Source organism: Hippopotamus amphibius, chromosome 2 (genome assembly GCF_030028045.1).
Source record: "Hippopotamus amphibius kiboko isolate mHipAmp2 chromosome 2, mHipAmp2.hap2, whole genome shotgun sequence".
Classification (NCBI taxonomy): Eukaryota; Metazoa; Chordata; class Mammalia; order Artiodactyla; family Hippopotamidae; genus Hippopotamus; species Hippopotamus amphibius.
In genome coordinates this window covers 86,787,388-86,806,093 of record NC_080187.1, presented here as the reverse complement: position 1 = coordinate 86,806,093, position 18,706 = coordinate 86,787,388, and the positions used below count along the sequence as shown (strand labels likewise).

At 38.9% G+C, this 18,706-nt stretch overlaps 1 protein-coding gene across 7 annotated transcripts in view; it reads right to left on the bottom strand.

Moving 5' to 3' along the window:
* The window catches only part of BNC2 (basonuclin zinc finger protein 2), a 402,347-nt gene that overhangs the window by 259,059 nt on the left and 124,582 nt on the right, over positions 1–18,706 (bottom strand). For all 7 annotated transcript variants that reach the window (XM_057720988.1, XM_057720987.1, XM_057720985.1 and 4 more), the window contains one exon: positions 18,642–18,706. This exon is cut by the window's right edge and continues 136 nt beyond it. In XM_057720988.1, the coding sequence (XP_057576971.1) occupies positions 18,642–18,706 (65 nt within the window). The remainder of the gene's footprint in view (positions 1–18,641) is intronic.

Below are 18,706 nucleotides of genomic sequence, written 5' to 3'. Positions count from 1 at the left end.
TGAAAAGTACAATGCGAGCCCTCACTGGGTAGATGTCAGGGGACTGAGAAAATGCATTCTCAAGTATTTCACATTAAGAGGGAATAATGTGTTAATTTATAACTCTTCGCCCTATACACTTGGATTATCTATCTGTGTCAGCGATTCGACTTCTTAAATTTATCAAAAAGGCACGCAAAGGGAGGCAGCTCTGGCTGCACCACTGGGAAATGGAGGTTTCGGAAGAGCCTGTCCAGGATAGGGCTGCGGTTCTTCTCGCTCTCCTATTTGGGCTGAAGCGTCGGTGGCGGGGGCAGGAAGGAGTGAGCAGCTGAAGGCGAGACCAAGGGAGGAGGGGAACTCCTGGTCCAGTTAGGAACGCAACCCAAGGAGAGGCTTTCTTGGCCTGTGGTTGATTGCATTAGGTACCATCCGTCAAAAGTGACACAGAGGAGAAGGAATAACTTGAATCAGCAACCCCGAGCTGCCATCGTCAGAATTTACTTTACGGAAACTTACTCAAGTCTCTCAGCACACCCAGCGGAAGAGAAGCTGCTGACAATTGGATTGTAATTAAACGGTCCTCTCGCAATGCCACCAGAGTCCCATAGACAGAGCTTATCAACACAGGAAGGGAAAGGAGGGCTAAGCTTATTTTATTTGGTTAGTTTTGAGACAGGGAGGGGAGATGTTAAAGAACAGATATTACGTCCCAGCATTCAAGAGCCTAATGTTTCTTTCTTAAGAAAAACCTGTTTTATTAAACATCAGGTTCTTGCAATTGTTCCCTAATTGTTCCTTAATGTAAATTTAGCCAACTTTTAATATAATGATAGCACAGTTCCTAACCTGAGAGCTAGAAAGCCTTAGTATTTTTTGCTGCCAAAATTAAAGCGTTATCAGACTCAAGTTTTCACAGTGCAAACATTGTCAACACAAAGGCAAGTGTGTTAAAACTATAGAATAAATAGAAGAGTCAGTTTCAAGAAAGTGTTTTAATTAAGGTGACAACTTCAGAGATATGAAGAGGCAAAGTGATTATTACATATAAAGAAAAAAAAAAAATGACCAGATTGAAACTGCTCTGAGTCACACTTTGTTTAAACTACACACAGCAGTAGTGTAAACTGTGGGGATATTTTTGATTGCCACTAGTACAATTGCAACAGAAACAGACATTCTCTTATTTTCGGGATATTCATATGTAAATGAATGCTGATGAATGGAAATGAGATGCTATACGTGATGGGCAAGGTGCAACATTTAGTTTAAAAAACGCAAAGTTACCTCACTCACTGACACTTGCATTTCTTCCCTTCCACGAATGGGCACCCAAAGACATGAAAGACAATGACAGACCTTCTACTTGTTTCTATTGGCTAAACACCACCTTCCAGGGAACTTGACGGAAAATAAACATTCTTTCAATCTCATGTTTTGTATCTTTTCTATTATGCAGAATTAATGCCTATTTTTATAAATGAATATTTGATTAGAAACTGAAATTACAATAACCAGAAATTTTACAGCTGCACTGAGCCAAAGGATTAAAATGTCCAAAATAGTGTGATTACTTAATGAATGTTTTATTTCTTTCAAAGGAGATAATTAATAAGGAATTTCCTAGGTTAAGACCATAGAGTACATTACTTTCCCTTTTCATATAATCTTAGGAGACAGAATATATACTCTGAATACTATTTGCAATGGCAGAGACTCATACTGTATGCGTTTCAAGGGCCTCTATGCCCTGAGAGTAGGAGCTGTTCCTATTCCTGGTTTTTGCATGAATTACCATTACTGCCTGTCCCATCCATGCCACCCCCACGTAAACTATCTATTCTTATCATTATGGTAACATTAATCCCATTCTCCTCTTCCCCTCCCCCACCACACTCACCTAAGGGGTTAAAAGACTTCAGCACATTTGTGACTTGTCAGTGACATATAATACCCGGGTCCTTCATGCAATCAACTTTTACTTGACATGTATTTGCTCATCACAGGACCCGCATTACTACTGGGAAAATGAAGAAAAACCTAAATTAACACTTGACATTCAATATGGTCAAGTCCTTAATTGGCTGGGCTTCCTGAGAAAGCAATTTTCTATTCCCCAAACTGTTCGCGTGTCATGTGTGGAGTGCAGCTCTTGGCCATCACTGCTGTCCCTCGCTCCCTCTAATGAGAGCAGATGAATTAGTGCTACGTGACACGATTTCAACAGGGCTTCCTCCTCTTCCCCTCCCCCCAGTCTTTCTTCTAGACCAGTGACAGCTGTGTGGCAAGGGAAAGAAAGAAAGAGAAATGCAAGAGCAAAGAATCCTGTAAAGGATGATCATTTTTTTAAATGAACCTTAAATGTCTTGTTGAAACTCCAGAACAACAGGGTCATTTAATTGTGGAGGTGGGGAAGGGGGTTGTTGCAGAGAGCAGGGGAATTATCTGGCTATGCTTGATTTGGGTTGTATTAACTTCCAGCATGTTTCTTCCATTCCTGGCTAGTTGCAGTATTAGATTGCACTGGTCTAATTAAAATGGAATTTACATCCACTTAAGAAAGTTTTTTTTCAAGGTCTGGAGAATGGGTCAACTAGAAAAAAAAATGAACAGCATGAAATGATTATTATTCTAAGATAAACATACCTCTGGGTTAAAGAAAAAGAGTCTTTTCAACAAACGTTTAGGTCTAAAGAACCTACCACACAAAACTCTGTCACTATGTGTTCAAATATTGTTCAGCATCTGAACTTAATGCTTATCACTCTATTTTAAACCATTTTGTTTAGTTCCTTTGACTGTTGAATTTTTGCAACAAAAGCTATTGGAACGCTGATTTCATTCTATTCTTTTGGAGAGAGAGGGAATATAGTCTGCTTTAGATGTGCTTATCTAGCTCAGTAAGAAACAACTGAAAGGAAGCTAGGATAGAATTTGCTCTGTTCAAAGATAATAAAAGGTAAACTGAAGGGATCTCTCTGAGTCGTCACTTACTCATTCTGAAACCAAGGAGGAAGTAATTTTAAATGCCTAAACTGCTTAACCAATCTGATTAGGACCAAACAGAACTGAAGGAGGAAAGAATATGTGGAAAATCACACATCTGCAAAAGTAGTTAGTACAAAGTACATGCATCAAGTGAAATAATTAGTTACTCACACCTCAGCACTTGGGATCAAAGGCAAAGACACTACCTGTGCACCAGAAAGTATTCAATATATCAAGATCGTACTGGAGCCACAAAATCAATGTAAGCATGAAAAATACAAAACTCAAATACAGTTCCCCTGCCTCAAATAAGTAGCTTTATCATTTATTAGTTATTCCTCATAATTCTAAATACAATTTAAGTAATATTTCAGTAAGAAAATTGTGAAGTAAATCTGAATACACAAAAATATGGTGAAATCCACTTTTGTACTCTGCTAAAGTTATAACCTAAAACCAAAAAAAGCTCTTTCCACATTTTATATTCGTAGGAAATAACATGAAAGGAAATGGAAGTTTTACAGGGTTTTTCTTAAAAAAGAGTCAATTCAACACATGATTTTAAATACTGCTACACCGACAGAAGACAAGCTGTAACATAAGGAAACTTTTTGGAACACCTTCGATCTTTTAATTTGTTGGAACATTATCATTAAGGATAACATGAAAACTTTAAAAGGTGAGAATAATTTAGAAGTATTTTCACTGAAGCAAAACAATGCAGTGGACACCCACTCTGCTTATATTATCCCTCTGGTAGCCAAAGCACTGATATTTCAAGTATCCTTAAGATGTCTTTTGAAAATATACTTGAGACAGCTTGTGACTGGGCATTCTATCAGGTGTTTAAAAGAAATAACAGATAATCTGGTATCCTGGAAAAGCAGCTCAGTGGAATACATGCGGTTAACTGCTAAGGTAGCATTATAATCGCTGAGCAAGAAAGGGCAGTGTATGCTGCCAACAGCTTTAGGGTGACCTTTGCAACGCTGACTAGTCCATCAAGTTCCTTCTCTGAGATGCACAGTACAGACAGGGGTAGTTTATTAACTGAGGTAGGAACTAAAGACCAGGAGCCTCCAGAAGGGTAGGCATTTTACATTCAAGAGATGGGGGATTCCTCTCCCTAACAGAAGTTGAGCTCCATGGGATCAGGCTGAGCAGCCCCCACGTTCTTCCCCAAAGCACCAGCCTTCGGTGGTGTAAAGACTCCCAAGCATTAGGACAGCATCAGCATCTTTCCCCACCCTCCCCTACATATCTAAAAACTGTAATGAAATTCCAACCGGGAACTGGTAAAACAGGATCAATGACATAAGCTCTAGGAATACGCTGAAAAAGAATGTTGACATGATCTCAGAGCTTTCAAACAAACTGTGAGGAGTTCTGCCTTGTTTGGGGTACTTTCCAACCACTGCTAACAGGACGGATTGACAATTCAAGAGGGCAACAATCAATCAGAAAGATGACTGCCCTGGACAGTAGATCACCTACAGGAAAATCAGCCTTTTTGACTCAAGAAAGGTACTTCTTGATTCAAGAAAGTGAACTGTAACTATGGTGAAGTGACATGCTTAAACTTGACATTCTCTTAGGGATGAGCAGGCTTTGAAGCTCATCATAGACTTGAAATGGCTCTGTGGAATGTTCAGGCTTAATGTGGATGCTTGGTGCCACTGTCATGCCTACACAAAATGGAGTCAACCTGGAAATAACTGCATGAACAGCTCCAGGGTATTTAAAACGGAAGGCTCCACCCCTCCCCTTTTTTATTAAGAATTTTACTTTGAACCCTAAGAAGAAGCTGCATTAAATTTCTAACTTGTTTAGCATAGCTCAAATTAAAATACTTATTCTGGTTTAGAAAGGCATCATGTTTGCCACCCACCTAGTTCACATGACCCTCACATGACACCATTCGCAAGAAGTATAAACACAGTGGAGAGAGAAACGTCTGCTTTAAAATAGCCTAGCACATGGGACAATAAAACTATTTCTCAAATACAAGGCACAAATGTTATTTTATAAAAATGAAGAGCATCTAAAGGGGTATATTCTTTTATCCTCCACTCTTCACCACCCTCTCTTCTGCAGTGCTTCCCTCCTCTGTATTAAAGATATTTTATCTAATTCCCAGTTGAAAGGTTTCTGAAAGTGGTTAAGTCACAGCTGTGTTGATGCTGAACTTCTTGAACATGGCATACCCACGTTATTGTGACACATGCACAGATGCTTTGTAACAAGCTGCACCAGACACTTGAGTTGAAATACCTGACTTACTATATATTAAAAAAAAAAAAAATACCGTTACTCTCTGGTCTTGCCTCCAGCTCAGCTCTTCTCTGCTGTTTTGGAAGTAAACCAACAGCTTGTTATGTTTACATCAGAGATGACTCCCTTCTGATTGGTGTCTGATTGGTGCCTGACACTGTCCAGTGATGCTGTTCAACAAGACCCTAGACAGAACCTAGGCACACCGAGGCCACGTTCACAGATCATTTTAACAAGATGTTCTTGTTTCCTGTTCCCACGAAAATCAGTAACAGGATGACCTTCAATTTGAAATTCAAACCAATTAATTACCTGTTCTGCTGAAAATGTTGATATCTGATTTGCCTAGAGAATTTCAATTATGAACAGATTATTTCTCTTAAAGAGCCCCTTCAAAAAATTTAGATAGACATTGAAAACCTCATCTTATACAATATAAATAATGTTTTCTTGAAGTTCGTATACAATATTGGCCTTGAACGAATTATCACAGGGAAGTTTTCCCCTTGTGGTCCATCTCCTCCCTGTGACATCATAATCAATTGCATGGTAAATTATTACAATCCCACAAAGATTCAGGGCCAAGAATCCACTGCTTAAAGGTGAGATGAAAAGCCCTTTATAGTTGAATTCAGCTTTTCATCTATACATCAGTGACTGACACAAATCATGGGATTCTTTTCCAAATTTAGAAATCTCCCCTTCCTTCCCTAGAATTCTAAAATTCTTTTCTGCCTTTATTAAAAGCCTTTGACAATTTTTTGTTTTGCTCATGCTTGATTTTTCTTTACATGTGGGTCATAAGAAAAGCTATACATCAAAACTATCAGCACCAGAAATACATATTTACTGAACTTTTTTTTAATTGTGAAAAAAAAAAGAAAAATTTGGTTCATCCCAGTGGGGAATTCCCAAGATGAATGCTTACATGCAATGAAACTATTATCTTCATCCATTAAAATATTATCTAAAACAGAGGTTTCTCTCTGGCAGCCAGTAGGCTGAATATAGCCTACAGATGAGTTTTGTTTGGACCACACACTTTTAAAAACATTTGAAAAGGTCGCCAAGATTTAAAAATCAGGAGATTCCACATAAAAATCTGGATTTCTGACTTCCCACTAAAAAATAAAAGAGCGAGAACAACACTGGGCCTGCATTCCCCCCTGGCAACAGCTGGCTAGAGATGGGGAGCTGCTACCTCACTGTGGTTGACACAAGGGCCTTCTGGTCCCCATCAGATTCACTCCTCTTGCTTTGTTCACTTTACTTCCTCATGGCCCTTTTGGGCAATCCCTGATCTGTAAAATGCCATACTACACCAAAGAGGGTTTACAGAGTTTGTGGAAGAAAAAGAGAAGGGTATCTTCTCTTTCTTATTTCATGGGCTTATACAAAGTAAGACAGTGGGTAGATTTTACTTCAAAATATAGCTGTTCAATGAACTATTAAGTGCAAAGAAAACTCCTTTTCATAATTAAAAAAAAATGTAAAGCAAATCCAAAACTGATGATCTCGTCTTACACAGTGGTTCAGCAAGACGTTTACACTAGTTTTCAATCAACCACATTCTTCTCTGCAGCCCAGAAAAGATGCTCAGGTCAAACTATTACTCAGATCTACATCCATTTTGTTCCTTCACATGTTAACACTTCTGCACTGCCTTTCAAGAGCGATCATGTACTTAAGTGAAAACTGACCCTAATATGAAAATAGAATACATCTTCAAGGTAAATTTTAAAAGTCAACTTTTAGGATGTATGAACATTATCATAGAAAATACTCATCTTTACTGGCTCCACATGTATGCCACAATCTGACATTTATACTTATATTAAATAGACATTACTGCAGGTTCAAATGACCCCAAAAGTCATGGTATATTTCTTTAAAAATGATTATTACCTAAAAGCAGATGTCTATGACAAAGTTACCATGTACTTCTATTTGCTTTTTTTCTTAACTGGAAGCAAGTGCAAGGAGAAAATATTCTCTATTTCACTATTTCCAATCAAGCACAACAATACAGTTCTTCTGTCTATTAATAGATTTTACAAATTAGAAATACCCTATTTAGCAGAGGAAAGTAGCTTTTCGCTTCACCCAAGGATATCAACAGGCTACCTCTGATGTACTATGGTTCAGAATGCACTAAATATGCTATGACCAGCCATATTCCAATTTATTAAAAAGAATAAAAATATCAATCAATTTTAGTAGAGTGTTTGCAGATTATGTTTCATTGTTGGCCCACATTCTTGAAAGATTATTTTTTAATTAGGTGTCTCCTACCTAAGAGAGAAGCATTTTTCTTCCATTCTCACCTTAAGAAAGTAACCCTTGAACACATGCCAAATTTACTTCACAATCAGACTTTAATCCCCCAAATCTCTTGATTCTTAACACCTTGAACAACTTTAAGTAAACAGTGCACAAAATCATAATGATCATACTGCATTCCTTAACACCCAGTTAAACAGGAAAAGAGAACATGCCGTAAGTATGAGCTCCATAAATAAAGAATTACGCCTGATAGATCAACAACAATGTCATATATTCCTTCTGGGAAACATTTCTCCTTAATATACAGTATGCTTGAAATTTGAGCAATTAGAAGCAGACACCTGGAACTCAATTATTAACTTACCCCCCCCCCCTTTTACACCTCTTTTGAAACCATCTCTTAAGGTGCTTCTTAAAGAGATGACCCCATGGAATAGCACGCACATAAATGTTCACATATTTTCTTTAAAACATAGTGGTATAATCTAAGACAAAACTTCTCTTTCTTCTCTAAGAGTATGGCTTTAGAAAAAATTTTTAAATTTCTCAAATGACTAATGAGTAAAATGGTAAATAAAAAACAAAAATTTAAACAAGAGTTCTGGGAAAAGTATTGATATAATTCATTACATTCGTGTTGATTTATCTACTGAATAAGGGAGTTTTATGGAAAAAACACAGTTAATTCCCATCCACGATGACCAAAGTTTTAAAATTTTCTCCTCAGGTTCACATCATGGCAGCTGATTGCAAATACACAAAGCAGTTCTAGAAGACTCCTAATTTGGTTATTTTTGTTTGCACTTTATTGTGTTAAGATAGAAAATAAAGCATGAGATAATGTTTAAGATTATTTAATCTGTATTCTATGGGGATGAAGGTATTACATTTACTTCTTTCTACAAACCACTGATTTCTAGGAAAGGGTATCTCAAACTAGGCTTATACTGAGGCTCATTTCAACATTCTGCATTTGTTAAAGAAAAAAGAGAGAGAGAAAGACCAAAAGTACAGGCATCCTGGCACATAAGGAACTGGTCACTAGCACACCCAGAAGGCAGGCAGCAGTTGGTTTACAAAGAAATTATTAAAAATAACTATTTGCATAAGTAAAAATTACCAACTTCTCATTTTAACCAAAAGGGTGTTTTTAATATAACAAGCATCCAAGCTTCTCTGGTCATAAGAAAACCTGGAATATATTATACATGCATGAATGTGGCCCAGGAAGCAGTATATGAGATGTGCTTGCTATCGACAGATTAACACTTCATTTTCATTACTCTAATCTCACCACAGGCTGTGAACACTCTCTTTTTCTTATTTGAACAACAATGATGCATGAAAAACCAAGCTGACAGGCAGGCGGGGTTCATTAAATGCACAAGGCCTTTATTCCCATAACACATCTCACCTGTATGAAGCCAGGGTTCGGGCTCCCAGGCTGGCTACTGAAACAAGCTCTCCCAGATGTTCGACTTCTCTTTCCATCCCTTCCTACTTCATTTATAATAAACGTCAAAAAAAAAAAAAGCATCAAAATGGAAAATTTCTTTTTCACAATGAACTCCATTTAACAGACAATAGGATTGGTAACATATTTTAAGATTTATTCAGTCCTGTGGTTAATTTCCAAAGTTGTCCAAGAAAACAAAAAAGAAGTGGTTGGGAAGGGAAATGAAGAGACGTCTGAAGTTTGAGTCAGAGTCTAATCTTGGTATCTCCATCTCAGTTTAATTCTAACTCATCTGAGGATAGCTGTAGTTTTTCACTGGTTGAAAACAGCAATTCACAAAGTAAGAATCAATCAAGCTATTTCCCAGTGAATAACACTGACCTTCCCCAAAAAGCCACCCTCAAGGAGCAAAAAGTAAGCAATCGGTAAAATGACATTCCTAAGATGGGGAATTCCTTTTTAGGGTGAGCCATCCATACACTCACTGCATCTGAGGCAGCCACTAACAAATGAGGAACAAACCTAGAAATGAATCACTTAATTCCTACAACCAACCAAAGGACAGGTGTACACTTCCTGCCTGTCTGTGCACCACATACAAAGGCACTGCCACATGACAACGTGGGGTTTTAAATTTTTTCCATAGCAAGACAGTAAGTCAGTCTTTCCACAAAGTCTAGAGCAGGGCTGTGGTTTAGATTCTTTCTGGGACTCTAATATTTATACCGAAAGAAGAAAGAATAAAAGAAAAGCAATGTTAGATAGAGCCACAGATAACCTACCTGGACCCTTGAGTTTGGTTCTGACGTGATGTTGACAAGCGGGTGACTTCATGAGTATGCTCAGTGTATAATTACTGTCCCATTTCTTGCGCGTGGCCTCCCAAGTCACGTCCACTGCCCTCCAGCACTGGCAGAGGGCACAGGAGTGGGCAGCTTTCTTTACCTATGCCTGATTAGGTGCCCCAAATAGCCATCTTAATGATTTAATAAGTCAATGGAATCTTTCTTGCTTAAATTTTAAAGGAAGAAAAAAATAAACATTTTTAAAACCCTAGTGATGGAGGGTCTCATTTTAATATTAATCTTATTATGTTAAGCCAGCTGAAAGTAATTATTTTTGGCATGTAAAAGGTTCATTATCCTGAAATCTTTCTTTTTAGACTCCCAGTTCAGGTACTCTGATCATCAAGTATGAGTCCCAAAGAACTGTCTAGAGAACAAATAGCCACTAAAAGGCACCTTAATAAAGTTGAAAAATTCATGACAGTCACACAAAAGCACAGCGGGTCCAGGACTGGAAGCTGTGTCTTTCCCGTGTAGAATAATATTTTCTAATCTCGTCCATTTTAAGTCTCTCAGCTGTGTAGGCCAATGAGTTAAAATTTATTAAATACAAAACAGTAGTGAATCCTCCTCATTGTGTTATGTACACTGCATGTTTTCAATTTCAATTTATAACGTCATCCATTAATATCAGCCCTGCCACGACTTCGGTTCCTTTTTTTTAAACGTTTCAGTTAACTCTTATTAACTGCAGTTTGTCTCAGAGTCATACCTTCAATCTACTGATGGAAAACTTTACATGTTTTCCTTCTAACAAAATGCTCAGATGTAAGTCTAACTGCACAAAATGATATAGCCAAGAATTACTTAAAAAAACAAGAAAAAGAGAAACGCAAAATCTCTTTTCAGCTAAGTACTTTCTTACACGGCAAAGGATCCAATTGAACTGCCTTTCAGCGCCTTTGAATGATAAGCCTGGGCCCCTGCTTACACGTTTTTATCACGCCCAGACTTAAAGAACCCTTACAGAGCAGAACTCGGGACAGTCCTCCTGTCAGCACCTCCACGCTGAGAACCACATCTGAGGGTGGCACCTCTTTCCCATCCCTCTGCCAGAGTGATATATTGGCAAGAAGGTGCCTTTTAATTCCTTTATATTAGGGCAAATAGAGGCGGTGAAAGTAAGGAGAAATCCAGAAAAAGAAAAAAGCAGGGAAAGGAGAATAAAGTGAGAAAGGAATTAGGTCTATGGGAAATAGGAAGAAAGAACAGCCTACCCATGAATTTAGGTCATTAAGTAAATGGCTGCCAACCAAACAGAAATGAGATTTAAAGCACTCTCCTCAACAACACACAAACCCTAAAGACAGTAGCAAAATCGCACTGCAGTCCAAAAATACTAAGTAAATAAGATGTCAGATATGCTCAAGAGAATCCGTGTTACAATGAGTAACTTCCTACTGTTCAAGATTATTTTCATTTTCTTAACAGAGAGAAATGAAAAACTGATGGCCTTAATTAAAGAAAAACAAAAGGATATTATTTTGTTGTTAAAGGATAATTCTTTTTTTTAATTGGAATGATGATTAATAAGCTGAGAATTCGATTTCTACGTTAGCCAGTGAGTAATGCAATGTTTTTCCACAAGCATTTCCATTAAGGAAGGTTCTGTGAATGAAGAAATGATACAGCTCTTCCTCTCTCCTCCTGATCTGACTCTGTGGCATGAAATGCTACCCAGAGTGTTTGAACAGAACGACACCTCACACCAACCCTCACCCAAATGAACTCTAGTCATAAATTTTTCACCTTAGGGTTTGAATGTACACTATGAAATTTGCTAGGCTTCCTACAGGGAATGTACAAATTAAAAAAGAATCAATACTTTTATTTTTCCTAGTCTCTAAACTTTCTTTTAAACCTGGGGAGGGAGAAGGCAGTACAGGTCATGCTCAGTGAGGAGATGGAGGTACCTCGGATGTCACCGCTCCAGGCATCATTTTCTGGATGTCATCTGCACATATTAAAACTTCCTGGAGCTTGAGTTGCTCAGAAAGTTTTTTCATCTTATTTTTCGTGCCTGTTTACAATTGTATCTTATAGGAAAAAACTCCCTCTTCTATACAACGTCTTGCTTGTATGTCAGGATAGAAAGGCTGCTATGCCTGAATTATGCCTCTTTTCCTTTATTTCTCTAAAGCTTAAAAATAGATGTCCAAGTTCCTTGAAAGGGCCTTTGACTCCCTTCCTCCTCCTCTCCCTGGTCCTGAAGTAGATGAGGCTCACCAAGCAAAATGTGGAAGCCAGCTGCTTTTCGGGAAATAAAAATGGCATCAGCTTTGGCAGACAGGGGTGAGATCAATCATTTCCTGTTATCCCCAAACCATCTTCTCTCGGACCAAGGCCTGGAAAAGGGCGGCTGTGAAGCGGCAACAACACACCACAAGAGGGGTGAGAGGATTTTCACACGGGGAAGAATTCATTCCACACACAGAACAGACCAGGCTCCTAAACTCAAGTGAAAGGAAATCTTGGAACCATTATATTCCCTGTTCTTTGGACAGTAACACGCAGGGAGTCCCAGAAAAAATTTCTTTCACTGAAAAAGTTACCCCACGATTCACTCTCTTCTCCCTGCTGCCACGAAGTTCCCTGACAATATTCCGTGGGAAAAAAGGAGTTAACTCCTAGTTCAATTCCAATATTAACATTCAAATTGTGGACACAAGCTAAAAGCAAATTCCAGTTTCTTGTCTCATTCCTTTTCATACATACGTGTGTGCGTGTGTGTGTATTTTCTAATCAAGCATCCCAAGTTCAGAAATACTTCTTCAGCTGTACAGTCATTAGCTATTCATGCTTACAGGGAACGTCCTCTCGAAAGCTTTGCAGACTGATAAAGACAGGTGCCCAATCTAACTTTCTTTAAGTGTTTGTCATACATATAAGGTGGAAAGAGAGAAGCACTAGAATTTTTGTTTTTCGTTGAAGTGTATGACGCCAGCTCACTATCTGTAACAGCCCGTTCCTTTGGAATCAGCTCCCTGTGTCACAACGACCTGGCAAACTTGAATGCTTTCACTATCACTGGAGTCCTTGCAGTCCTGCTTTGGCTGTGACCCATTTACTTTTGCCCCAACTTCTCTGAGATGCCTTACTCAGCATCTAATTCGTTAGGGAGGATTTGCCGCGGCTCTTAACCCTGACACAAGAGTGGGAGGATGTGCTGCTGTGGGAGCCCAAATCTGTCCTGTCACTCCATTAATCAGATTTCCATAAAGCCACGCATGAATAATAGGATTTATCAGTGAATGTGAAGATACACTCGTAAATATAATTATAAAAAAAATACTTACAATTAGAGAGATAAGATAGCTGCACCTTCAGGGATTTATTTTTCGACTGTGGTTACTTGACTTACCTTAGTAAAAGGCTTTTACAAATTACACACATAGACAGTCCCAGTTTGCAGATGACAGAAACATGAGAAAAATAATTTCAATATGATCACCTACTATGTTCAAAGTATCATGGTTGAAAATAAACTTGAAATCTGTGCACAGATTTTTATTATATAACAATATATATCAAATACACATCTGAGAACATGTTTGTGAATGATTTTCTTTAACATGTATATAAACACCATATATAAGGCCTACTACTTTCCCCTTGCATTGCAAATTAGACAGCAGCTGTTAAGTGAAGCCTGCATGTCATACATAGCCTTAAAAAGTATAGGCCAGGACACAGGCACCTGTCTCTATACTACACTTTGTATTTTAACAATTATCCAAATATTCCTATTTGTGTTGCATTATAAGAATGGATGATAAGAATTATATTTGAATATATGTCTACAGTTAAGACTTCAAAATAAAACATTATCACTCAAATTAGAGAGGGGAACTAAATTGGAGGTAGCAGCCTATGAATTCAACAGGCTGAAATCACATGCCTCCTAATATAATATAAATATTTATTTTCACATCAAGACCATAAGTTTGGTCAATTTAATCCTTTTTTAGTAAGACGTGATTACTAAAATACACTGACTGTAAGAAGGGGAGTAAAAAGGGAGGAGGAAAAGTGCAGAAACCTAGGGATGGATGATGCCTGGCAGTGAAAGTCATTTTCAAAGACCATTAACTATCAACTGCTTTACTCAGGGTTCTGGTTAAATAAGAATATACATCCTCTTTTAAAAGGGACAGGATGGCTGCACGAGTGGGATAGAGTTTAGAGTAAAAATGTATTGTACAAACTAAAAAGAAGAATAAAACCACGATATACAATTCGGCATCTGACTTGTAAGAAACCCTGTCCATGTGCCTTTTAAACTGTTAGTGAATAAACATTCAAATTATCTGAGGGTGGGGGGCAGGTAGGAAGTCAGACAAAACCACCACTTCCACTTGAAAATATAGATTTAACCAACGGAAACTACGCTTGCCTATATGAATAGAAAGAACTAAAAGACTACTGGGAGAAAAATTCATATCGAACCTGCTTTTAAATGGATTCCAGCAATGTTATTATATGTTTCTGACAATATATTTTATTTATCATTTCTCTGAAATGAGCTAGATTTTATATTAGTGAGAAAGTTTGCTTGAGTCTGTCCTATCTCTGGTGAGCAGACGCTCTGGTATTAATGTAAATCACTGATTTAATTTTTAGCTTTCTTGGTTTGCCCCTCACCTACCTAGGAAATGATTTCTCTGGTGATAACTAACACATCATGCTAATGAGAGAATCTAATGCACAATAGAAAAATGTCACTACTAATAATATTTGCATGAAGTTAAATAAAGCAACTGTAGGAGAATGTCAGACAGTTGTTCTTTAACCAGACACGGTTTCACAATGAAATTACGTTGTTCATTTTGTTACAGCATCGGGTGAATCCTAAATTACTACATAATGGTGCAGAGTCATTCATAATCCTAACCTAGCATCTCACGCGTGTCTGAAGAGAGACCTTACCAAGGGATCCACATTTTATCTGAAACAGGTTAAATATACCTCACTAAGAATAAATGGTAAATGCCTCTAGTAATGTGTCAAGTGTGGGCTCTGGCCCTTTACCTGCTATGGTTTCATTTCTGAAAAGATTTCAAAATATATTAGACTACTGCATCCCTTGAGGTAGCTACAAAGAATTTTATTTTCTGTTCTCTCACATGCACAAAATATTTACACAAATAGAAAAGTCACCATATAAAGCCTGATTAAAACAACAACGACAACAACTTCCAAAAGCAGGCCTGATTTTCTGCTTTTAACAATACTTCATGAGGTTAAAATGGGCAAAATAACATTCTGGACTCTAGGAGATGGACAGAGAAGATGAGCAAAGGCTTTCTGGTTATTCTCGACCTGTCACTGATCAAAGTGACCCAAAGAAGAACTCCCTTCACAAACGCCAAGAGTCATGCCCTTTAAGGTCACCAAATATTGGTCTGTATATGGAAAAATATTATCCCTTTTGAAAAAAATCATACTCAAATATGGGAGAAAAATGTAGAGAGGCAGGAAAATGCAGTCATTGTCATATCTCGAACTTTAGGGGAACAGACTTAGTTCCACCAAATCTAAATTGGCTTCAGATTGTGGTATCTTTTTGTTAGAATTAGACAGACTGAAAGATTTACATATAAGCAGACCTAACTTTGCTCACACAAAACAAAAGACAAAGATTTTTATATCCCTACTTCCTAAATTACCCATAGAAGATACAACCCTAGAACATTAAATTTCAGTATTCATGAGCTATTTCCCACTCTAAATTTTGCTGTAGTTAAATAATATGGATGGTGAATTCTCTGTGACTCAGTTTTGAAAACTGCTAGTCAGTCTTTTCTAATATTTAAAGAAATGATCAGGTAAATCTTACAGTTTTTATCCTATTACAGAAAACTTTGAAATAAAAAATATGCCCTTATTGCATTCATTTCATGAGCTGTCATTTTTTTTCTTAGAAATTAAAATAATCATAATATAGAAAAAACATCTCTATACCTTAGAAATGTAAAATTCTGCAGATCTGATTAAACTGGACAAACTTTTACCTATAATAAGACAAAAGCTGGCTTAATGTGTATACTGAGACTAGTATTCCTTGAAACTGTTGGCTTCGAGAGAGATCTTTTCAAGAAAAGTGTCTTCCTTGCACTGGCACATACACACACACACACACATACACACACACACACAGAAATCAGCACTGCTGATGAACTATAGGTCAGGAAGATAAACATATTAAACATGTACAGCACATATATTTTTAGATTTACACATAGTTTCAATTTAAGTTTAAACAATATTTATACAAACTAAAATGTCATCCTGAAGGAGAGAAAAAAAAACCATGTAAACGCATACCCTCTTTTACATGCTTTCCAAACATGCAGAAGAGGTAAGCATTGAATAACTATAACAGGAGAAAAAAGAGGGTGGGGGGGGAGTAGCCAACCACATCAAAGCCAAAAAAAAAAAAAAAAAACCCCATAAAATGAAGCGACATCACTACACTTTTTAAAATTGTGATTTTCTCCCTTTCTTGTACTATTCTGTTTAGTAAAGAGTATAATTAATACTATATAGTTTCATACAGCATCCATAATGCATAAATTACTTCCCTATATTTCTACTCTTTTCACACAGTCACTGATTTTCGCTTTCACACACACATACACATAGGGACACACACACAAGATTTTTACACACCCACAGGGTGAAACAGCTGGATCAAAGACATCATAATGGCTTAGCTGTTCAAGTTTCTCTCTGAGCGATTTCAAATTTTTCCCCTAATTTTGATCCATCATTTATATAATTTACTTCTGTTTTTTAGCTAAAATGTTTTCCAAGACTTAAAGTCTCCTTAGATTCAAATCTACTTGGAAATGGGCTAGTGCCAAAGAAGCAATCTAACACCATCTATGTGGTTCAATAGCCATTTATCAATTGATCATTCTCTCTATCTGGTTTTATTAACTCTTTTCTAGCTAGAGGGAGACCTAAACCAATCTTTCCTTTCAAAACACACACACACACACACACACACACACACACACACACACACACACACACACACGACCTCCACTAACTCAAGAAAAACCCTGAAGATGACATCTAATTTTTAAAGTGCAGAACAAGTTATTTGGTCCTAAGGTCAGTGAAAACACACTCTGTGTTCCAACCACGAAGAGAGCCACCCAGGCAGGGATGTGCCTCAGAAACACACCTCTCAAAGCACTAGGCAAGACCAAGGAGTATCTCTGGGAGGAAATGAACTTTTTCATTTGCAAGAATGGGAAATTGCACATAAAGAGTTGTTTATTGGGTTTGTGTTGACTGCATTTAAATCCCAGCTTACTGTATCAGCAGTAATCAGGGTCCCTCTACAGGATATGTCAAAATACACCTTATTCAAATACATTTATCCTATCTACAACTGTGTGATACAAACTGTTTGCTAGCTAAATACTACAAAGCCCTGGCTGTCTGCACTATCTTCCGCAGATGTATTTCTAAACTTGTGGTAGTCTCTAGCCTGGCAAACTGTTTTCTTTCCTTCGTTACCAATACTTTAAAAATCGAATTAACTCAATAAAGTATGTAGTTCTCGTGAACTCCTACAAACAAAATAAGTTTTTAAAAAAGAAAGCAGATGCAGTATTTTTTTTAAGTGAGTGCAGCAATACCCATTTCCTAACACCCTCCATCTCCTTAAAATCCCAGTGTATTCGTCAGTAATACTTTCGTGCTGTGCGGAGGGTAATATCAGACTAACTCTTGCTTTGTGTGGGTCTGATGGAGGCTTTTGAAAAGCAAGACGTGTCTGGGAGGGAGGCACCAGGGAACTTCCCTCCCTCGCTTGAGCACAGTCCAAGATGAAAGTTTCTGGGTTGTTTCCCTTCGCTTCCTCTCCCCCTCGCTCCCCCTCGGAGCCGCAGAGCCAGCGATTGTGCAAGAGGAGCCGGCGCGCGGGGCGCGTTGGTACCACCGAGCGCACGGTACGTGGTACGAGCCGCGGGCGCCGCTGATTAATGAGCAGTCGCCGGCGGCCTCGCGCGGACACGTCGGCTCTCCCCGCAGAGCCAGCGGCGGCGCGGCCGGCCGGCCGGCCCGAGGACCGCTCTGGGGAGGACGCCGAGGCTGCCCGAGTGTGAGTGCGCCGGCCGCGGCGGGCTGGCGGGCGGGCGGGAGCCGAGCGGGCGCGGCGGGAGCGCAGGGCGAGCGCGGAGGCGGCGGCGGCGGCGCGGAGGCACAGGGACCGGCCGGCGGCTCAGCCCGCCACGCACGCTGCCTCCGCCCGCGCCCCTCGGCGCTGCCAGCGGGCTCGCGCGCAGCTTCCTCTCCCGGGCCGGGTGGGAGTCGAGCTGCTTCCAGCCCCGGGAAGTCTGTCGGGCACGGCCGAGGGGCCCCTACGTTTTATGGCTGTGGGGTTGGCAAAGCCGCTCCGAAACAGCAGCCACTTGGATGAAGTGATTAATGCAGATAGAAGGATAACATGTCCGGGGCAGGGGGGCGGTAGGGGGGCAGGGGGGGCTTTTGGGGGGGGGTTGTTTTAATTTTTAACAGAAAACACAGAAATAAATGACGTCTTCCCCTGATCCTGGCTGGACTGTGAAACTTTGCCACAAATGCCTCTGCTTTCTTTTACTTCAGTATCCTTTCCCCCCTTTTCTTTTAAGGAGCCCTTAGGGAAGCCGTGAAGTAACCCTGCACGTTCCAATAACACAGTTATGACAAAACAGAGCCCAACTACGAAGTGATCAAAATTTCAAACATGTTTAGAAAGGAAAATACCAGAAACAAAAGTGCACATAACAATTCAAGATTTCCTTTAAAAAAAAATGAAAGTAACTTACCTGTTGGGACATTCTGAATAAGAGGTTAGTATCAGCGTTTTGCCATGTCCCCATGAACCCTGGTT